The sequence below is a fragment of the Panulirus ornatus genome, chromosome 10 (assembly GCF_036320965.1).
Source record: "Panulirus ornatus isolate Po-2019 chromosome 10, ASM3632096v1, whole genome shotgun sequence".
NCBI classification, from domain to species: domain Eukaryota; kingdom Metazoa; phylum Arthropoda; class Malacostraca; order Decapoda; family Palinuridae; genus Panulirus; species Panulirus ornatus.
Window position 1 is genome coordinate 7,590,663 of NC_092233.1, and position 24,302 is coordinate 7,614,964.

At 38.3% G+C, this 24,302-nt stretch overlaps 1 protein-coding gene across 1 annotated transcript in view; it reads left to right on the plus strand.

Moving 5' to 3' along the window:
• The window catches only part of snRNP-U1-70K (small ribonucleoprotein particle U1 subunit 70K), a 49,186-nt gene extending 26,621 nt beyond the window's left edge, over window positions 1-22,565 (plus strand). The window contains exons 5-10 of the mRNA XM_071665485.1: window positions 5,088-5,189; window positions 10,160-10,268; window positions 10,657-10,773; window positions 12,771-12,923; window positions 13,046-13,122; window positions 21,205-22,565. Of these exons, the coding sequence (XP_071521586.1) occupies window positions 5,088-5,189; window positions 10,160-10,268; window positions 10,657-10,773; window positions 12,771-12,923; window positions 13,046-13,122; window positions 21,205-21,329 (683 nt within the window). The 3' untranslated portion in view covers window positions 21,330-22,565. The remainder of the gene's footprint in view (window positions 1-5,087; window positions 5,190-10,159; window positions 10,269-10,656; window positions 10,774-12,770; window positions 12,924-13,045; window positions 13,123-21,204) is intronic.
• The last annotated feature ends 1,737 nt before the right edge of the window (window positions 22,566-24,302 follow it).

The window sequence follows — 24,302 nt, forward strand, 5'->3', positions numbered from 1 at the left end:
TTTTTGAGGTAAAGATGACCTTGGAAAAGAATTTAGTGAAAGGTAAGAAGCTGTGTGCAGTATTTATGGATTTAGAGAAGGTTTATGACAGAGTCAAGTGGAATGGGATATGTTAAGGATCTGTTGGGTAGGGGGACAATTATTGGTTGGTGTGAAAGCCTTCTATAGAGGACCTAATGCATGTATGAGAGTGGAGGGAGAGTTGGGCAAAAGTTTTGGTAAACCTGTGGGTGTGAGGCAGGGCTTTGTGATGTTACTATGGCTTTTTGATTTATATAAGGATGGAGTTATGAGAGAGATGAAAACAAAACTTGAGAAAAGGTTATGAGAGAGACGAAAACAAAACTTTGGAAAAGGGGTGCAGAGATGAAGTGTGGTGGTGAGATATGGTGATCATTGGCAAGCCTGTTTGCAGATGATATTGTGTTGCTTTCAGAGAATGAAGAAGAGTTGCACAATAGTGTAAGTGTGTTTTATGATGTGTGTAAGCATGGACAGTTGAAAGTATATGCACGTGAAAGTAAAAGTAATGGTGTTCAAACGGAAATGGATTAAAGTACAGATTTTGTAAAATCACATAAGAGTGAAAGAAGAAAGTATACAAAACTGTGCATTGGATATTGGTGAAGAAAGGCTGGAAGAGGTGAGCAACTGTAAGCATTTAGAAGCTGTCAAGGGGAAGTTTTGTGATATGTAAGGAGAGATTATTGAGAGTGCAATACAGGGCAGAAGAGTCATTGGGTCCCATAATAGAATACTGATGAGCAGAGGTGTAAGTATGGAAGCAAAGAGAGGATTAAGGGACAGCATAGTCCTACCAACACTGACCTATGCAGCCAAAACATGGACATGGAATAAGTCGCAGATGGCGAGAATCCAGGCTGTGGAAATGAGCTATTTGAGAGGAGCATGTGGTATGACTAGATGGAATGAAAAAAGAAATGGAGTGTATGAGAGATGTATGGCAGGGAATGGTGGAATGGGTGAAACCTAATACTTTTTGGAGAGTGTATGTTAGTACAAATTAAGTGGTTGGTGTGAGAAGACCACTTTTGATAGGGGGAAATAGAGTGGAAAAGCACTGGAGGGAGAGAAATGTTAGAAGAAAGAGTGGAATGAGGAGGCATGTAAGGACAGGGTAAGTTGAGACTTTTTCCATTGGCTACCTCCTTGATTGGAGTTCCTTAGGAGAACAGGCATTATAGAGACAATTATGATGGTTTTGCAGTGACCAACAATTTGAGAATTTTTTGAGCTGCTGGATGGCTTTATAGAGCAGTAAGTTGTGTAATGAGATGTAATAGTTTGAAAAACTAATCTCAAAATAGTGAAAGAGAGCAGAGCAAGTCATATACCATTCTCAGCCATGGATGAAGAGTAGACAGTACAGACCACAAACAAATGCCTAATTTTTTCATTGTCGTGTACCTGTTAAATACAATGATTAGGAAGTAGTATATTAATGTCATATAAGATTTCTGTCGTGGCAGTAATCATTTTGAGAAAAATGATTATCTTGTATGGTTTGAGGTTGTGGCTAAATATAAGTGTTATAGTTTTAAACTAAGTAGGAATGCCGTTCATGCATAGTGTTTGCAGTATAACATGTTCTGTGCATTTTTTCTTCTTACTGCATTTAAGTTAGTATTATGATATGGCATATATTAAAGTCCTTGTTTTGTTCAAACTGAAATCAATGACTTAAGTACAACTATGGATATACAAGTATTATAAACTGCTTGACAAACATGTTTCTAGGTAAATATTTGCTTAATGCCACGCATATGTAAGTAACTGTAAAGATTTGTTAACTATGTATTCATAGTAAGCCTTCATGAATGGCTACACTCTATTGGAATTACTTGTCTTTTTTATGTTTCAAAAGGTTTCAGAGATTTTTCATTCAGATTCCTGATGTATCTATTTTCTGTTCTAAGAATTTTTCCTTTTGGGTAACTTAAACTATGCAAACATATAGCATTACTTCAAAACTGGAAATGATCATAGCATTATCAGCATAGTTTAGGTTTTACTCATGTGAGAGTAGCCAGCAAGTCATATATCGATTGCTGCATCAGTTTCAAATGTTTTGTTTATTTTTCCTTGTCACATGTGATTTATGAAAAATAATTTTGATGACTCAAGGTTACCACTGAGTGTGTGATTGCAGTTTAGTGATGTAATTGCTCAGTGAGGGGAATAGTAGCTCATTATTGACTTATGGCTATTTTGAACATGTTGAGAGTTCTGGATAACCTAATTAAGTTCTTCAACTCACTTTTTTAAAAGTAACATTGATTTACTGATAATTTTGACATGATTTTGTTTGTGAGATTAACATCTTTCGTTTTAAAGATTAATGTTGGTTGTGAAGGACAGGGTTTGTAACTTGCTAGGGGGTTACAGGTGACAAAATTATTTTTATTTTTTTTCCTGTATTTCAGTAGGAGACTTACTATCTTTTCTCACTGAGGACTTCTTGTATCACTATTGCATATTGTTAGAAGCTCCACACTCTCAATAGGTAACCACAGGGTCACGTGTCATCGAGCTGAGAGAGGACTCTAGTATCTCATTTCTATTATATAAACAACTTTTCCAGCTCTACAACTTTTTCTTTTATATTGTTATGATGTCTATGCCGTTTCGAGGCCCCACACTAATGCATTTTGTTTCGTTCACCCTGTACAGCCGATCTTCCGTGCTGGCTTGTATGCTCACGCGACCTATGAGCGCTCACGGCTCTAGGTTTGTATGTGTGGTAAGCCCAACACAGGAGCAGGCAGATTGAACCTTAATATCACCAAGGCTTCGACCAGCCTCTGCACAGGCAGATTTCTAAATCATTATAGTGACTTAATAGGCCTCCTGGCTTGTTGAAAACCCAACTGACTTACAAACTGTCATATTACTTGAGAGGGGATTTAACAATATGATTTCAAGGAAATTTGAATTTTCTGATGTTCATTCTTTCAAAATTATCAGCTCTAGCTGGGAAGATTCAGAAAAATTTTGCCAGTGATTTCCTATCCCGCTTAAAATGGAAGTATTGAAAGAGTGCAGTTTCCAAATAATTCAAAGGATACTGTATATGTGATAACTAGTAAAAGTAAGTTATTTTATTATTTTGCTAAAAAAATCAGCTCAAGCTGGAATATACAAAAGATCTTGTGATTTCCTGCCTTCTTATCTATAAACTGTGATGGAGTGCAGTTTCCACATCTTAATTGCTTGGTCAGATAAGCCTGAGTAGGTTTACCTTTTGTCAAATAAAGTAGATGGAGTGAAGTACTCTCCTGATGTTAAAAGCAAGCATGATACTAGCTATGTGCTCCTGGGTTGTATCTAGTGAAGGGATATATATTGCCTCCAGGGTTACAGTTGAAGGACTGTGGGGTTTAGTAAGACTTAAGGGCAGTTAGATACATATTTTCTGTTTATAGATCTTAATGATAGAAAAGGGGACATGTTTGGAGCACTTTCTCTTAGATTCCAAGCCTCATGCAAGACTGGTTCTTGCACATTAAGGATTCATGATATTTGAAAGTATCCGTGATATCAGTAGAACCCAGAGAGTAGAGGGCTTTGCTGGTTAGATAAACTAGGTGGTAGTTTTACAGTTTATTTCCCAAACTTTGTCAGTTAGTGAGTGAATAGTGGCTTTGACTATTATCCTGAATGAGTGGAAGGAGGGGAGGGAAGTGATGGTTATCACCTGTGAGTTGGTAAGTTTAATGCCAACGTAAGGAGTCATAGAATGGGCTGGCATATCACAAGACATGTACACTGCATGGCAGATTAATGATAGTGGCTATTGTTTTGGTTGATAATTTGCAGGAAGATTGTGAATCATTAATTCCATTGCGTAGCAGTGGATTTTGAAAATCATAAAGTCTAGTTCTAAAACAGTATGTAGGAAAAATGGGTGGAATTGATATTGGTGGTGTCTTTTTTCATGAACTTTGGAAATGTACATGTCTTGAAATAATTAGTTACTGGTTTTATGCCAATTTCTTATAAGGGTCAAATTTCAGAGAAGCAAGTTTGCAAAGAATAGATTGAATGTATGACTGATGATCAAGGGAATTAAGGAGGATTTGTAAATTCACTTTACAGACATGAGTGAGTGAACTGGAAAGGGAGGGATGTTAACTTTCATTATCCCCAAGCGTGTGGGTAAGTGAACTGGGGAGGTGTATAATTTCAACACATACATTTAGGTAAGTGAGTGGGTTGGGATGGTGTTTATAATCAACACATACATTTAGGTAAGTGATTGGGGTGGGATGGTGTTCATATCAGCATACAGGCGTTTGGGTAAGTGAGCGGTAGGTATGGTCGGTAGGTAGTAAATCTGAAAGTACAGTATAGATGATTTTTCCTTGAATTGGAAAGTTAACTTATTAGCCTTTTTTGTTTGTTTTGTCATATAAAGTTTTACAGTAAAGTTGAATGTTTTAGTGTCAAATTTGTTAATCTTTTATTATGAATTGATAATGGGTAAGTTGGGTAAGTATTCCAACGCCCTTCGATGGAAATCACGGGAAACCCCCATCCTTCACCTCTGCTACCGGGCGCCCTAGCTTACTGTATCACTAAAGGTATGCCCAGGTAACACAGTTTCTTTATAGTTGATGTTGATCAAATCAAAGTCAATTTCAAGAGTTCAAAATCATGACTACAGATTCAAATTTAGAATATAGCATTGGGTTCCTGTGGAAAACTTGCGTACTGTTTCACTTCTTTGTTATTTTTGGAGAGATCCCCTTCACTACCCAACCATTACTGACCTTTACCTCTTCCTTGACCCAGATCCCATATCCACCTCTCCCTATACACTATATATATATTTACAAATCAAGGCTAAGAATTTCACCTAGATTATGTGGTTGTCAGCAAGGTATGTCAGGTGTGAATACAGGGTTCACACCTGGCAACCAGAAAACGGTGGCTACGTCTACGAGGGGAACGACGACGAAATTTACAGGACTGGTGTCTTTTGTTTGTTTGAAAATATCTGCCCTTTATGCAGGTCCTAAAATTGCTTGTGAAGTGTTTTGGTCTTAATAGTAGATTTCCCTTGACAGCGGCATACAAACATGCAGATGGCAAGAAGATTGACAATCGTCGAGTCCTAGTTGATGTGGAACGTGCTCGCACTGTCAAAGGCTGGTTGCCACGTAGGCTAGGTGAGTTAACTTTCTCCTTTTTGAAAGACATTTACTCTTGCTTCCTTTTAGTGCCTGGAGGCAACATTATTTGATTAACCTCCATTGATCTGCCCTCTACTTATGTATGGGTTTGGTACAAGTTTGATGTAATTCATTAATATCATTTCATTCAACATTGATAGATTAATTTCTTAACATTTGGGGGTTGTTTTATTTTGGAGTTTGTTAGTGTTTTATGCAGATTCCAAACTTATATGATGAAAGTGATGACTTTTCATGGAGGTTTCCTCCTTTGACCCAGTCATGGGCAGAATACCTTATTAAGTTCAGGCCTTTAACCTGTTAAGTGCTGTCGCTGTGTATGTACTTTCTACTGGGAAAATATGGAGCATATTTTTTTTCATACATATTCGCCATATCCCATGTTAGTGAGATAGCATCAAGAAAAGAGAACCGTGCCTTTAAGGATTTGTTGAAATAGTTTAGACGTGGAGAGAATGAGTGAGAAAAGATTAACGTAAATGATATATACATTAGATGTGGAGGGAACAAAGAGAAGCGAGAGACCAAATTGGAGATGGAAGGATGGAATGAAAAAGTTTTGAGCAATCAGGACCTGAACATGCAGGAGGATGAAAGGCTCCCACCCCTTTTAGTCACCTTCTACAACCCAAGGAATTTGTAGGCAATTTTTTTTCCCCCTCTGTCCCTTATCCCCAGGGATAACTAGTAAATACTAAAGTTGATTTTCCATTGTAGACTGGTACTGAGTGTTGCTTTGCTGAGAAAAATGTATTACCGTACGTGTAACAAAACATTCAGTCCCCTATACATTTGTAAAGGGTAATAGTTGTGTTATGTGCTTATTGCTATGTGGAAAACCAGGAATAAAGAAAGAGAAAAAAACAGCATTTAAATAAGCTGGTTAAAAAAAATTCTCACCACTGTTTTACCAGGTCAGGCAGTTGCACTGGGCAAACTGCTGTATTTATGAGTACATTTGGAGTAGTAAATGTAACAAAGGGTGTCAGTGTCATGAATATGGTGAAGTAATGATTTTCACTCAGATTGTTGCAGATATATTTAAAGAAAAAACTTGAATCTTTTCAGTTACCAAATATTGTAAAATTTGGTAACTGAAAGGAATCAAGTTTGGAACTTGAGAAATTTTAAGTTGCTAAAGTATTCAAAAGATTATTTTATGCCAGTTATGATATTAGTGTATAAGCTTTTCAGTTGTAGATGATATTTGATAGGTAGTGTTACTGTTAATTTTTTTTTTTTTTTTTTCCGCTGTCTCCTGCGTTTGCGAGGTAGCGCAAGGAAACAGACGAAAGAAATGGCCCAACCCACCCCCATACACATGTATATACGTACGTCCACACACGCAAATATACATACCTACACAGCTTTCCATGGTTTACCCCAGACGCTTCACATGCCTTGATTCAATCCACTGACAGCACGTCAACCCCGGTATACCACATCGCTCCAATTCACTCTATTCCTTGCCCTCCTTTCACCCTCCTGCATGTTCAGGCCCCGATCACACAAAATCTTTTTCACTCCATCTTTCCACCTCCAATTTGGTCTCCCTCTTCTCCTCGTTCCCTCCACCTCCGACACATATATCCTCTTGGTCAATCTTTCCTCACTCATTCTCTCCATGTGCCCAAACCATTTCAAAACACCCTCTTCTGCTCTCTCAACCACGCTCTTTTTATTTCCACACATCTCTCTTACCCGTACGTTACTTACTCGATCAAACCACCTCACACCACACATTGTCCTCAAACATCTCATTTCCAGCACATCCATCCTCCTGCGCACCACTCTATCCATAGCCCACGCCTCGCAACCATACAACATTGTTGAAACCACTATTCCTTCAAACATACCCATTTTTGCTTTCCGAGATAATGTTCTCGACTTCCACACATTCTTCAAGGCTCCCAGAATTTTCGCCCCCTCCCCCATCCTATGATCCACTTCCGCTTCCATGGTTCCATCCGCTGCCAGATCCACTCCCAGATATCTAAAACACTTTACTTCCTCCAGTTTTTCTCCATTCAAACTCACCTCCCAATTGACTTGACCCTCAACCCTACTGTACCTAATAACCTTGCTCTTATTCACATTTACTCTTGACTTTCTTCTTTCACACACTTTACCAAACTCAGTCACCAGCTTCTGCAGTTTCTCACATGAATCAGCCACCAGCGCTGTATCATCAGCGAACAACAACTGACTCACTTCCCAAGCTCTCTCATCCCCAACAGACTTCATACTTGCCCCTCTTTCCAAAACTCTTGCATTCACCTCCCTAACAACCCCATCCATAAAGAAATTAAACAACCATGGAGACATCACACACCCCTGCCACAAACCTACATTCAGATATTTTAACTATTTTGATTGTATAAGGTAAGGTACTTCCAAGTAGGAAGATATCATGGGCAGGTATGTTTTGTTAGCTTTATATATATTAACTATTGATGATTGGAAATGATATTGATTTTGCAACCATTCTGGTTCTACAATGTTGAGAAATTTTCTCTGAGGATGCTTAGAGAGAATTGTTGCTTGTTGATATTTGAGAGCTCCTAACTTAGTTTTTCTGTTCTTTATTATGCATCTGGATTTTATCAGGTAAGTGAAAGGACAGAATGCTTTTCCATATATTTAAATTATTCAGGGCTGGATTTAGTATGCTCTTCCTAGACTTTTGGGAATTGTCCTGTCATACATTGTTGATGATTTTGTCAGTTCCCAACATAATGTACAGAACATTTACAGAAGAATTTTATCCATCTTTCTCTGTGTTTGGTATCTTATTTTCATCCAGTCTGTGTTGTGACTGTGTAGTATTACCTTTTTTATGTCAGAACATTCTTCTATAGTAAAAGGGGTAGGGTGTAGCTGCTGAATTGCAAGTGCAGTCAAAAATGGAAAAATGGATGGCATCTGCAGTGTGGGAATAGGAGTGATTTGGAAGAGCACAAAAGTAATTGGCAGGAAGTCAGGAGAAAGGTGTGATAGCTGAAGATGGGGCTGATGTTACAGGGATAGAGAGGGAACTTCAGAGAGAATAAAAAGATGTTCTAGAGAGAAGTAAAGAGTGCAAGAACAGTAAGACACTATTGAGTGATAGTGAGGATTTGATGCATCTCCCTTGTTCACAAAATTTCAGCTTTGATTTGCATACTTCCACCACTGTTTCTTGAATTGAAAAAAATTTTGTATTGGAGACTGATGAATGTAAATGTGTTTGAGAAAATTTTGAGAATTGCTTATAGAAACAGAATTGTTTGTATATCACTTTTATGGATTCGGAGAAAGCATATGGTATGATTGATAAGAGACAGTTGAGGTGTGAGTTTAAATGGAGAAAACTGGGAGGAAGCGAAGTGATTTAGATACCTGGGATTGGACATGGCAGCGAATGGAACCGCGGAAGCGAAAGTGAGATATAGGGTGGATGAGGGAAAAGGTTTTGGGAGCTCTGTGGAATTTGTGAGAAGAGATGTCACAATATGGATTACTGGATATTGGTATGTTTGAAGGTTAAGTAATTTCAATGATGACGGATGGATTCAAAGCATGGGCTACAGGTGAGAATGTACTGAAGTTGGATTGTGGATTTTGAGTGTAAATTGAGAGACACTAAGCTTATCAGTTATGGAGAGACTTATGCCATGGCCACCCACCTTGGAGGAGTTACAAGAGGGGACAGGCTTTAGTGTTAGATATATAAGTAGATTGATAGACTTAAAGCATAACCCTGGACCTACCAGTATCCCCCTGCCCACATTGCCAAGTGACTGTCACCAAAAAGTACTTTTCAGATATTCCATTTGCACTCAATGGTATTACCTCCATTGTTCGTCACTGTCATCTATTAGACACTATTCAGAATATTGGAAATGCAGGAGCCACTCAAACAGCAACTTTTAGTACCCTGTCACAAAACCCCCTGACCTCTAGCAGGAACTCCCAACAAACATCACAAAATGCTCACTCTAAGTTTTGACAGACAAACCAATCTTCTCCATAGAACCCCAGCAACTACTTAAACATCTTGCAGCTCTATGCCAGTGGCAGCAGAAATACTTAAGCAGTTCAGAGAATACAAAATCCACATTGCCCTCATTTTAACCCATATCTACCCTCCCACCTTTCCATAACTACACAACTGTAAGAAACAACAGACAAGTTATTAAAAGGATACTCATAATGCTTGTCCACCAAACCATTACTTGCTCCAGCACCACTGATATCACAGAACAGCTTACAGATGGCAGTACCCTAGAAATACATTCCATAGAGATTAAACTTCACAGTACCAACTCAGACATGATTTACTTCTACATACCTCCCCCACTCCACATGCCATCAGATACACTACCCAACTGCAGAACCATGTCAGCATCCCAGCTCCAACCTATGAAAATTTCAGTGTCCGCCATTCCACTTGGCTCAACACGCACTCATGATCTCATGGGCTAACTACTCATAAACCAACTGCAACCTCTTAGTGTTCTCAGTTTATGCAACCAACCAACCAGACTTCAAACCTACACCTTCTGGCAGCTGACCTCATCAGTTGTCGCATTCTTCTCAATAGCTCTGTGCTCATGGACTAACTGGAGCACACTGCATGAACTATCATCTGACCACTTGTTACTGTTCCCTGACATCTCACACAAAGATTATTTGATACCACCCTCCACATCTGAAAAAAAATCATAGCCAGCCGCCATGTCTTTACCTTGAAAACACATGAACAGTACATTAGAGTTCCCAAGGAATAGTTTTCTCCAACTCTCATCAATCTCTTGCTTAATGCTTACAACACTATTCTTTACTGTGATATTTTTGGGTGTAAATCATTATGCTGGGGTTAAATGTTTTACAGACATTTTATTACTTTTCCAGTATATTTAAGTGCAGATCCACTTAATGAAAGCACTAAAAACATTTGAATGCAGGTGGAGGCTTAGGAGGGACACGTCGGGGTGGACCTGATGTTAACATCAAACACTCTGGTCGTGAGGATGACCGAAGACGTGGTAGTGGGAGAGAGGAAGATCGTATGGCGTAAGTACTTTCAGAATACCTTTTGATAGACAGAAAGAGCTAATGTTAGTGAGGAAAACTTGCTTTAATATATCTATCTATAAGGTTGAGGATACTTTGATTACATGTACTTGTTTTAAAGTCATGTAAAGTGCAAATAGATTCATGAATAATGGATGGTTAAGCAAGATATCTATTTTGATTAGCTTGTATGTTATTATCAACTCTTTACCATTTACTTGAGTTGGATCAAGTGTATATAGCCTCTTAGATCACTTACAAACTTACTCTGCTTACGTGCAGAGATAGTTCATTCAAAGCCCATAGAGTTACTTGAATTTGGGTTGGAATGAAAAAAGTCATACGATAATGAAATTTTGTATTTACTGTTTACTTCATTGATTCACAGTAGCAGTGATCGGGACCGTGAGCGTGACCGTGAACGAGAACGTGGAACTGAAAGAAGACGCTCTCGTAGTCGAGAAAGAGAACGTGAATCAAGAGACAGGCGTCGGAGATCACGCAGGTAATTGTGATTTTTGTTTTGTAATGTTTGTTTTCTAGAATATAAGCACCCTATCAACTGTGTAAGTAGGAGACAGAACACCTATAGTTCCTTTGTAAACCTTTCTAAGGGCATTAGAATTGAAAATCCTTAAAAACATGTTTTTGTAAACTTGTTCCATATAGTGGAAATTGTATTTGGATGTCTAGATTGCCAGTACTAAATCTGCACCCTCATGTTATATGATGATTTTTGTTGCTTTTACTTTTCCATGATATTAGATAATGATACCATTAGTGAGCGGATGTGGCCATTCTTTGTTCATGACACTGCATTGTTAACAGAGGAAACAGTGATCAAGAATGGGAAAAAATTCCATTGGTAATTATCAGAAGATCCAGGCTTTCTGGCTCATTTCCCTTTTAGTCATTAGACGCAAGTTCCAACTACCAAACAGAAAATGATTCCATGTGTATTGATGTATTTATAATTAGAGGGTCAAGTCAATTGGGAGGTAAGTTTGAATGGAGCGAAACTGGAGGAAGTAAAGTGTTTTAGATATCTAGGAGTGGATCTGGCAGCGGATGGAACCATGGAAGCGGAAGTGGATCATAGGGTGGGGGAGGGGGCGAAAATCCTGGGAGCCTTGAAGAATGTGTGGAAGTCGAGAACATTATCTCGGAAAGCAAAAATGGGTATGTTTGAAGGAATAGTGGTTCCAACAATGTTGTATATTGTATGCGAGGCGTGGGTTATGGATAGAGTTGTGCGCAGGAGGATGGATGTGCTGGAAATGAGATGTTTGAGGACAATGTGTGGTGTGAGGTGGTTTGATCGAGTAAGTAACGTAAGGGTAAGAGAGATGTGTGGAAATAAAAAGAGCGTGGTTGAGAGAGCAGAAGAGGGTGTTTTGAAATGGTTTGGGCACATGGAGAGAATGAGTGAGGAAAGATTGACCAAGAGGATATATGTGTCGGAGGTGGAGGGAACGAGGAGAAGAGGGAGACCAAATTGGAGGTGGAAAGATGGAGTGAAAAAGATTTTGTGTGATCGGGGCCTGAACATGCAGGAGGGTGAAAGGAGGGCAAGGAATAGAGTGATTTGGATCGATGTGGTATACCAGGGTTGACGTGCTGTCAGTGGATTGAATCAGGGCATGTGAAGCGTCTGGGGTAAACCATGGAAAGCTGTGTAGGTATGTATATTTGCGTGTGTGGACGTGTGTATGTACATGTGTATGGGGGGGGGGGTTGGGCCATTTCTTTCGTCTGTTTCCTTGCGCTACCTCGCAAACGCAGGAGACCGGCAAAAAAAAAAAAAGAAAAATTAGATAATTTTGATGGCTGTAATTGCTTTGATTTATTTTGTATATTGAGATCAAAATATGTTCTTTGATAAATCTTTAAAATATTGAAGTGGCTGACAGTACCTAAATATGAAAGATATTCCAAAAAGTAGACATGGAATCAGGAAGTGGATAGAAGATGATAGGGAAGTGAGCAAGATAAGATACTTTAAGTTGGCAGGTTAAGTTAAAGATAGTAATGTTATGGTGTGGACGCGTTCAAGGAATTGCCAAAAGAGTGTATTGAATGATTATGTTAGAATAGATGTTGAAGAAGACTGAAGGTAAATTTTAGAGAGAAGGAAAAGCTTACATGCTGAGAAAGTTTCACTGGATAACTTTATGGGAATAGACTTGTAGTGTTTGTAAGCTGTGCTTGAACCATATGCTGGTTTAGGTGAAGGTACAGGGGTTTTAGTTAAAGGGAATTGGATATTTTGTGGCTCTTTCTATGGAATTCTAACAATTTTCTTTAATAAATCACTTTATGTGGGATAGGATTAGCTTGTTTATTTATTTATTTTTACAGGGTGCTGGGTTATGTTCTCTAAGAAAGAAAATATTTACGTGCTTTTCATATTAAACACTGTTTTTAGAATCATCATAACTTTGGGGATATGATTTAACTTGTAATTGATGTTCGAGGTGTGAGTGACGTAGTTTCCTTCTTCAGCCGAGATCGTAAACGTCGCCGGTCCCGGTCCCGTGAACGAGGTGCCGCAGTACCAGAGGAAGGTGAAGACAGAGAAAAGAGGCGTCATAGGTCCCGTTCTCGTGACCGCAAGAGACGATCAAAGTCTCGTGAAAGGAAGCATCGCAGAGAACGGTAAAATAAGTTTTTTATTGATGGTTCTGTTTTAGGAAAAATAATGCTTATTTTGTATAATGTGCAGTTATATATCTTAATAGTGTATTCTGAATTGCAGCTTATTTGTTTAATATTTTCAGGGATCGTGAAAGGCGTGAGCGTGTTCCTGGAGAGGAGGGTGAAGAGATTATTAAAATTAAGCAGGAACCTGAGGATGGTAAGGAATTAATGGAATTGATTTTTTTTTTCCCATAAAGGCTGTAGGTAATGAGCAGAAGGTTTTCTTGTATGCCTTTACTGTTTATCAGTTTTGGAGTATATTGCTTCGCATTCTACAATTTATGTTTTTGATATCCATCATACATTGTCATAATACCGTAATGAATTTAAAGTTCGTTAGTCAAATTAGCAGTCTCATTGTTTTGTTCTGAAAATTGAAGTTGTTGTGGCTTATCTAACGAAACTGTGCTTGTCTCAGAGTGATGTTGGTAAGTTAGTTTTTTTATGTAACAGTATTTTGTACCGATGAATTTTTAGGCTTGCCTCTTTGATACTGCAGACAACCATCGATTTTTGCAGGAAAGTAGTGTGAATGACTGGGAGATGTATAAAAGAAATAGGCAGGAGGTCAAGAGAAAGGTGCTAGAGGTGAAAAAGAGGGAAAATGAGAGTTGAGGTGAGAGAGGATTGGCGGAATGCGTGCATAGTGCCATTGTACAAAGACAAAGGGGATAAGAGTGAGTGCTCAAATTACAGAGGTATAAGTTTGTTAAGTATTCCTGGTAAATTATATGGGAGGGTATTGATTGAGAGGGTGAAGGCATATACAGAGCATCAGATTGGGAAGAGCAATGTGGTTTCAGAAGTGGTAGAGGATGTGTGGATCAGGTGTTTGCTTTGAAGAGTGTATGTGAGAAATACTTAGAAAAGCAAATGGATTTGTATGTAGCATTTATGGATCTGGAGAAGGCATATGATAGAGTTGATAGAGATGCTCTGTGGAAGGTATTAAGAATATATGGTGTGGGAGGAAAGTTGTTAGAAGCAGTGAAAAGTTTTTATCGAGGATGTAAGGCATGTGTACGTGTAGGAAGAGAGGAAAGTGATTGGTTCTCAGTGAATGTAGGTTTGCGGCAGGGGTGTGTGATGTCTCCATGGTTGTTTAATTTGTTTATGGATGGGGTTGTTAGGGAGGTAAATGCAAGAGTTTTGGAAAGAGGGGCAAGTATGAAGTCTGTTGTGGATGAGAGAGCTTGGGAAGTGTCAGTTGTTGTTCGCTGATGATACAGCGCTGGTGGCTGATTCATGTGAGAAACTGCAGAAGCTGGTGACTGAGTTTGGTAAAGTGTGTGGAAGAAGAAAGTTAAGAGTAAATGTGAATAAGAGCAAGGTTATTAGGTACAGTAGGGTTGAGGGTCAAGTCAATTGGGAGGTGAGTTTGAATGGAGAAAAACTGGAGGAAGTGAAGTGTTTTAGATATCTGGGAGTGGATCTGGCAGCGGATGGAACCATGGAAGCGGAAGTGGATCATAGGGTGGGGGAGGGGGCGAAAATTCTGGGGGCCTTGAAGAATGTGTGGAAGTCGAGAACATTATCTCGGAAAGCAAAAATGGGTATGTTTGAAGGAATAGTGGTTCCAACAATGTTGTATGGTTGCGAGGCGTGGGCTATGGATAGAGTTGTTAGCAGGAGGATGGACGTGCTGGAAATGAGATGTTTGAGGACAATGTGTGGTGTGAGGTGGTTTGATCGAGTAAGTAACGTAAGGGTAAGAGAGATGTGTGGAAATAAAAAGAGCGTGGTTGAGAGAGCAGAAGAGGGTGTTTTGAAATGGTTTGGGCACATGGAGAGAATGAGTGAGGAAAGATTGACCAAGAGGATATATGTGTCGGAGGTGGAGGGAACGAGGAGAAGAGGGAGACCAAATTGGAGGTGGAAAGATGGAGTGAAAAAGATTTTGTGTGATCGGGGCCTGAACATGCAGGAGGGTGAAAGGAGGGCAAGGAATAGAGTGAATTGGAGCGATGTGGTATACAGGGGTTGACGTGCTGTCAGTGGATTGAATCAAGGCATGTGAAGCGTCTGGGGTAAACCATGGAAAGCTGTGTAGGTATGTATATTTGCGTGTGTGGACGTGTGTATGTACATGTGTATGGGGGGGGGGGGGCCATTTCTTTCGTCTGTTTCCTTGCGCTACCTCGCAAGCGCGGGAGACAGCGACAAGGTATAAAAAAAAAAAAAAAAAATATATATATATATATATATATATATATATATATATATATATATATATATATATATGAATCAGCCACCAGCGCTGTATCATCAGCGAACAACAACTGACTCACTTCCCAAGCTCTCTCATCCCCAACAGACTTCATACTTATACTTGCCTCTCTTTCCAAAACTCTTGCATTCACCTCCCTAACAACCCCGTCCATAAACAAATTAAACAACCATGGAGACATCACACACCCCTGCCGCAAACCTACATTCACTGAGAACCAGTCACTTTCCTCTCTTCCTACACGTACACATGCCTTACATCCTCGATAAAAACTTTTCACTGCTTCTAACAACTTGCCTCCCACACCATAAATTCTTAATACCTTCCACAGAGCATCTCTATCAACTCTATCATATGCCTTCTCCAGATCCATAAATGCTACATACAAATCCATTTGCAGAAGCTGGTGACTGAGTTTGGTAAAGTGTGTGAAAGAAGAAAGTTAAGAGTAAATGTGAATAAGAGCAAGGTTATTAGGTACAGTAGGGTTGAGGGTCAAGTCAATTGGGAGGTGAGTTTGAATGGAGAAAAACTGGAGGAAGTGAAGTGTTTTAGATATCTGGGAGTGGATCTGGCAGCGGATGGAACCATGGAAGCGGAAGTGGATCATAGGATGGGGGAGGGGGCGAAAATTCTGGGAGCCTTGAAGAATGTGTGGAAGTCGAGAACATTATCTCGGAAAGCAAAAATGGGTATGTTTGAAGGAATAGTGGTTCCAACAATGTTGTATGGTTGCGAGGCGTGGGCTATGGATAGAGTTGTGCGCAGGAGGATGGATGTGCTGGAAATGAGATGTTTGAGGACAATGTGTGGTGTGAGGTGGTTTGATTGAGTAAGTAACGTAAGGGTGAGAGAGATGTGTGGAAATAAAAAGAGCGTGGTTGAGAGAGCAGAAGAGGGTGTTTTGAAATGGTTTGGTCACATGGAGAGAATGAGTGAGGAAAGATTGACCAAGAGGATATATGTGTCGGAGGTGGAGGGAACAAGGAGAAGAGGGAGACCAAATTGGAGGTGGAAAGATGGAGTGAAAAAGATTTTGTGTGATCGGGGCCTGAACATGCAGGAGGGTGAAAGGAGGGCAAAGAATAGAGTGAATTGGAGCGATGTGGTATACTGGGGTTGACGTGCTGTCAGTGGATTGAATCAAGGCATGTGTATGGGGGTGGGTTGGGCCATTTCTTTCGTCTGTTTCCTTGCGCTACCTCGCAAACGCGGGAGACAGCGGCAAAAAAGAAAAAAAAAATATAAATATATATATACTAGTTTTTTAAAATGCATCATTGAGGTAAAATTAGTAATGATAGTTACTAATGTGGGAAAAGCTTTAACATATGGCTTTCTGTTAGGGTTAAGCTTTTGTATTCAGGATTTTACTGCTTTGCATTTGACCATTTATATTTTTTATATTCATCATACTTCGTCATAATACCCTGATTTATAGTTTGATAGTAAGATTAACAGTGTTTCTTTTTTGCTCTTAAAATTTATGTTGTTGTGATGTATCTAATGGAGCCATGCTTGTTTCGCAGTGATGTTGGTAAGTGAATTTTTATGTAATAGTATTTTGAATCTATAAATTTTGGGGGTTGCCTGTGTAATACTGCAGAGAGCTTCCTATATATATTTATTTATATTTATTATACTTTGTCACTGTCTCCCGCGTTAGCGAGGTAGCGCAAGGAAACAGACGAAGGAATGGCCCAACCCGCCCACATACACATGTATATACATACATGTCCACACGTAACACATATACATACCTATACATTTCAATGTATACATATATATACACACAGACATATACATATGTACACATTTACATAATTCATACTGTCTGTCCTTATTCATTCCTGTCGCCACCCTGCCACACATGAAATAACAACCCCCTCCCCCTGCATGTGCGCAAGGTAGCACTAGGAAAAGACAACAAAGGCCACATTCGTTCTCACTCAGTCTCTAGCTGTCATGTATAATGCACCGAAACCACAGCTCCCTTTCCACATCCAGGCCCCACAGAACTTTCCATGGTTTACCCCAGACACTTCACATGCATTGGTTCAATCCATTGACAGCACGTTGACCCCGGTATACCACATCGTTCCAATTCACTCTATTCCTTGCATGCCTTTCACCTTCCTGCATGTTCAGGCCCCGATCACTCAAAATCTTTTTCACTCCATCTTTCCACCTCCAATTTGGTCTCCCACTTCTCCTCGTTCCCTCCACCCCTGACATATATATCCTCTTTGTCAATCTAAGTTTTTTAAGCTTAGTAATGATAATTGCTAATGCAGGAAGAGCTTTAGTATATGGCATTTCACAAGGGGAAAGTTTTTTTTATCCAGAATTTTCAGTATTACTCATATAAATGCCAGTTGTAATAACTGTTATCCATACAGTTTCACATAATGGGTTTTGGCCTGCTCCTGATGCTTGTTGAGATTTTGAGCCAATCCAGTACTTACTGATGCTTCCACTTAGCCATGTCATTTACAGCTTTCCTCCTCCAAGTTTCCCCTGCAACCTAACAATATAAGGATTCACACTTATCACATTTGCTGATCCAGCCTTTGAATATTTGCTGCATATTGTACTTATGGTATGTGATTTTAGCAAGGTATTCGTGGACAGACCTTGTAGTAAAGGGGTGAAATATAAACATGTACTGACACCAAATTAGAAGATAAGCAATCTTTAAATGAATGGAAAAGGTGACAGGCATACTGTTTTGATGAAAGATTGTTTATTCATCATCTACCAGTGGTATTATTAATACACTCTCTTGTTCTCTGGGAGTCTATGGGCCCACCTGCCCTAAAGTGCACAAGGCAGTGACAGGGTGAAGGTGCATAGCATGATTTAATTGAATTTTTCATGCTTTTTGTTTTAACCACAAAGTCCACCACCACTTCACCTCCAATATCAGCAGAACTAACTCCTCCTCTAGTATCACTTAACACTGATAACACCTCCAGCATCACCATCTCTCTTTACTTTTGTTATCACAAACAATAATTGCACCCCCAGGATCTCCTCTACTCGCTCCACTACCGTCGCCAAGAATTATTATACCACCAACATTACTAATGATTTTTCTATACTTACAAGTGAGGCCTTGCAGAGGATCTTTGTGTTGATGCTCTTCATTTATATTGTGTGCCATCTGAATGTTGTGATGTGTTTTGAGTCATACTCAGAATTTATTTTTAATGAATTTCCAAAACAAATGTCATAAAATGTTATAAGTATTGATTTTCAACCCATATTTTGACATAAGAAAATGCAAGTGTGTTAAGGCTCAGAAAGAGTAGCTATGCAAGTTTTTACTGGATCAGAACCATAAAAAATGATTACTAAGCTAAAGATTTTAGTGAAACATAAACTGATCTTCAAAGGGTTATAAAATATTGGTTTTCTGTGAACCTTTTCATGGAAGCTCACAGACATTTTACAGTGAAGGATTATTGTGGAAAAAATAAAAAGAAAACATAATTGATCATCAAGGGCTGTATGTTTTCCTTGAGCCCATTCGCTAGATGAATATATGAACTTTTGTAAGAGGTCATGATGAAAAGATAATCCAATTCCCCTGTTGAGATGGCACCCAAATTCCTCAGATGATGTGCTAAGGTTTTAGATGTCAAGATGGAAAGCAAACATGTTCAGATGGGGCCCCATGCATTTAAAACTCTCCCAATACAGTACAAATGTTTAATTACTGGGATGATGCCAGGAGAGGTTTTAGATGCTGAAAAAGCAGTGTAGATTGATGTTGAGATAGCTTAGAACAACCAAAAAGATATTAGCTAACAACCCAACTGACTCCATCCTAAAAGTTGTTTCCCACCTCACCACCTTGCCGTGGGACTGAGAGGACCATTGTGAATATATGCATGTACTCTGCTCGATGACTAGAATCATGGCATTCAGCCTTACAAGGAAGTGCAAAACCTGCTTACACATTTACACAAACCTAAATATCCTTGGGCAGAATGTGTGGACTCTGGTATCATTCCTGAGTGCTTGAAACTGATAAACATTGCCCTACCCATCAAAGGAGAAAGCAAAGCAGACCAGGAAAACTAGTAACCAGTAGCATTGTTAATTGACTTACTTAAGGACTCATATGAATTACATAACCCAAGACAACTTTTCAGAATGGGAAGATCTTGCTGTCATTAAGTTGACCTTTAATCAAATTGTACAGGCACTGAAAAACAAACAAAATACTGATGTGACATATACAGATTTTGTAAAAGCCTTTGATAAATGTGAGTTTTTTCATAGGACACAAAATGTGTCAGATGGGAATAACTGGAAGAATTTGTGGATGGATGGAAAGATTTTTAACTCAGTGCCATTACCCTCATTCAAGGCATGTATAGTAGGGTGCTGTTGTCCTCAATCAAGGCAGCATGCTATCTCACCATGAGCCAAATTCTGTTTGCTCAGTAGTCTCTTTAACTAGGCCTTAGATGACATCCTAACAAAGGGAGAGTCATTAGAACTGCAAAGATCTCTAGAATTTGCAAGTGTGAAATCTGGTATTTTTGCAACTGTCATGTTTACCAACATTACTTGCAATGCTGAAAGTGATGTGAAAGTGACCTGAACTTAACATTATGAGATCCTCATTAGTAGTTGGTACTAAATCAGATATATTCTTATTGCATGTAGGTTTCTCGACTAAGTGGATTAGTGCATTATTAAGCAAATTTAGACAGAATCCATCCCTCTTCTTAGATACTGGTATGTTAGAATGTCCTTCTATGATAGAATTTTGTTCTTCATATATATCTGCTAAGTGATCATATTATCTTTCATCTACCTCTGGTGTGTGTGGGAAGTTATAAACTAACTGTTCTTACTGTTATTTCTGACAAAGTTTCTCTAACTTCGTAAAAGATGAAGTTAACATTTTCAGTGGCTGCAACATTTTTTGATACAAGAATAAGTTGAGCTTTATCAAAGAGCAAGGCACCATCATCTTCATTTCCCCATCATTTTTAGTGTAACTTTCTTAGAAATGTGTATTCAGCAAGGAAATGTGTTTTGACATCTCACCAAGGTTGGGCAGTCATAATTTACATATAGAAAATCATTGAAGGTATTGTTCCCAAATTGCCTACAAAAGTATTTCTACTTTGGCATGATAGGCATGGAAGATTAAAATATTACCCCCGAAATGAAAAGGGGCAGTTAGCACGAAAAAACACATTGAACATCTAGAGCCGTAGACTCTTCAGAACATTGTCTGCAGCTATTAGACATTATACACTATGAGTTGTACATCAGAAAAAATTAATTTGGCCCGGGATAAGTATTTACAAAGTGGACCAAACCAGCCAGGCAATGGTGGCTGTGGGCCTGCAGGCTGCAGTCTCCAAAAGGTTGGTTGACCAGTGACCTATCCAAGTATCTTGGACTCTTCCTAAGGATAGAAGACCTCCAAATCTAGCATCAGGTTGAGCCAATTATTGCTTCACAGGGCTTTGGAAACAGATTATGGAAATTCACCTTAAGTGGATGAGATCCCCAAGAGTGGTGCAGGGTTTCCAGCTGCCACTATGATGTTGAGTTATCTCATTTTTTACACAGTAGTTGGTGATAGATTATTCCAGGGGACGACTCAGTCTTTTGATGTCAGGCAAACATACATGGTAGCTACAGCTATTTTTGGTAGAAATGAGGCAGGAAACTTGACATTTGACTTTAAATTTAGATTTGATATTTGAATTCAAATTTAGATTTTGTAGGAGTAAATAGATTTATGTCATTAGCCTTTTAAGGGTTAAAGCCACTAGAAATCATACTGTGTGTATGAATGGTTCAAAATGAATCAAACTGAAAGTGTACCAGTTTTAGGTTTAATGCTAAGATTAGAAAACTAGATTTTTGTTAGCAAATTTACTTAATTTACCAGCTTAGAGGCATATTGTTTTGTTTATTATGAATGTGAAGATAGAACTAGAATATGACCTTGGAGTATTCTTATGTAATTTTTACTCACAGATTATCCTGATTATGGCAACACATATTACAACAATTTCCCAATGAAAGATGAAGATGAGCGGGCTAAGAATGGTACAAAGTATGAAGAGGAGGAGGAGGAAGCACATAACGAAATTGATTATTAGTCTATTTCTGGTGTTATTGGAACTAGTCTTAAGAAGTTTGTAGGGTAGAGGCTTTAAATTTAAAAAGTCCAACATGGTTCAGACAAACCCATGAGATAATTTTAAGTGTAAGAAATGAACTAGATATTCAAGAATGAGGTTAAAGGTCATGTGTATACTCCATAGATCTTATTCTAGGGTAACTTGTCTTTTGATGGGGTAGCATGTTTACTTGTCTTCTTTAACCATGTTTTCTTGTCAGTGGTTGGTATTATCCAGTTTACTATTGATGTACATATTTGTATTCTTTAGGACATATGGTTACTGGGCCAGTCTTGATTAAGGGAATTGAATATGTTTAACACATGTAAGCTGCTGATTGCTTTTCAATTCTGAATTTACTTTGGGGTAGAATGACCAAGTCATGTGTTTGCAATATCATAAAAGTAATTGTTTTTCTGAACAACGACTATTTATGGAAATGAAAACTAAGTTTTGCTTTTAATTAATTTTGTAAGATATTATTCTTTGACAGAAATAAAAGAAAGATGTATCGTTATAGATATACAAATAGATGGAGGATGTAGACTACAATTGAACTGGAGGTACAAATTATATGTTTAATGAAATTTTTGTAATTATTTTTTTAAACTGAATTGAACACTTAGTAGCATTTGACATGTAATGTTGTGTCTTCAGTATCAGTTCAGGTCTTCTAGGGTATGAAGTCTGAAATATGTGAATTGTATTTAGGGGTTTCAACTTGCAGATAGATATTCTTTGTAATAAATAACATCACATTCATCAAAAATATTTGATATACCTTATCTGTACCTAATACGTTTTCTCAATTTTTGATAACATTAATGCTGAGAAAAATATTAAGTGGTAGAATACTTATACATTTACAAGTAAATCATTGTGAGTATTTTCCTTTATTATCTGAAAGCTATATATCATTTTTGGTTGTAGATTAACCTGCATTTGGTACATGGAAATTTTATAAGCTACTAGGTGTCTGGTGATACAGTGCATTGTATTTTTTATAATTAATTTTTGTAAAAGTCTTAAGAGATACTGTGTATGTAGTTTGTGTTTGTTAGTTTGAATACCGAGGTTTAATCAAACTTTAGACCTTGGGAAAGACCGGATGAAGTAAGAACTTAATTGAGTTTTAAAGTACTTAAAGCACCTATACTTTAAAGTTGTGCTTCTTTGAGAGAGCTCATTTGTGTAATAAAGTGCAGGATAAGAATATTTATTTCCTTTTATTTCCAGTTTCTTGGTAATGTAGATTAGTAGTGAGTGTATTTGAAAATTGATTAATTTACATGTTCATACTTTCACCATCCTTCAAGGATAGTTGGATACATAGAGTAAGCAAGAGCTTTTGAGGGAACTCATCCTTTTTTAATCCTTTGTTTAGAAACCAAACTTCCTTTCATGGAAGCATCCTTCAAGGGAGGTTCAACCCAACACGAAGAAAAGGGACCATTCTAACCTTTCTGAGTTGTCCATTTTGACAGAATGAAGCAGAATTAGATAATTTAACTACAAACAAATTAGAAAGAGGTTTATCTAGACAACGTAAGCACCAAGGTAGCATTATTTTACAGGAGATTAGATCAAAAAGTAGAGGGATTAATACCACTTATAAAGAAAAATGGTGTAAGTTGAAAAATACCAAGAGATAGAAAACAGTGGATGAATGGAAAAGACGCAAAGATCAGCAAGCAAAAAAGATGAAAACAAGAACTGTCAACAATAACACAATAGGATCTCAGGAAGAAATCAGAGAGTGAACGAAGAAAGTATGTTAATGCAATACTTGGTGGAAAAAACAAAGAAAAAAGATTGGCACCGTTATACTTGTTGAAAATTATGAAAGTAGCCCCAAGAAAATAAGGAAAACACTAATCACTTGGTATTTAATAGATAGGAGCATGAAGAAGAAATTGGCATAGTTGTACCATGTTATACTTTGATTTGTGATGGTCCATTATTTATTTCATCGTAACCCATTTTCATTGTCTGTTTCTATGTTACCTTCTATTAAATTCTAAGTTACCGTCTTTTACTAGAGAGTATCAAAATGCCGTACAGTAAGTGCATATTATGAAATTTATCCATGTAGTGTGCAGTTCTTAGCCGTTTGCTTGGCTGTTGCATTTTCCTTCACTTTATTACAAGCCATGCTGCATCATTTTATTCTCCCAATGCACTATAGATTGTAATACCCAGTGCATTTTATTCAGGTTGTTAAGTGGTTTACAACTTATTCCTTGCTCTGAAGATGTACAGAAAAAAGCCAGCAAGTACAGTGAGAAGTACTATTCCCTTAGTGGTAAGAGAGCTTGCAAAGTCATCACCAGCTGTTCAGGCTTTAGGAATGGCTCTATACAATGGGTATTATTAGGCACAAGGAGAAAACAAAGTTAAATTCGAAGGGGCTTTCAATTTTAATTAAGGCATAGGAGTGGTTCGATGGAAATCACAGTACTTAAGGTTAATGTCAGAATTGGGGACCAGAACCAATGTAATGTACCATTCAACACTAATTAAAGAGAAAGCAAGATTATTGTTTAAGATTGTGAGGAATTAACAAGAAGCTGTTTGCAGTTAGAAGCTATTGCTTCTAGCAGGGCATGGTTTGAGAAATTAAACTACATGGGCTGCTTAACATCTAGGTTAGTGGCCATGCTTAAAGTTCTGAAACTTTTGCTACTGAAAAATAACCATCTAGCAGCTATGAACATTGGCAAGTATGAGACTTTAATGAGGCTGACTTATTCAGTATATATACCTGCAAGAACTTTTATTTCTAAGTAAGGAGAGAGTGTACAAGGCTTTTAGGCCTCCAAAGTCAGTCAGATGCCTGTATGAGGAAATCCAGCAGGATATTTCACACTGAAGCCCTTATAAGTGCATTGTTCCTATATAAGTGTACTGTTCCCAGCATCCTAGGACTTTGCCAAGGCTAACCGTGCATTGGCG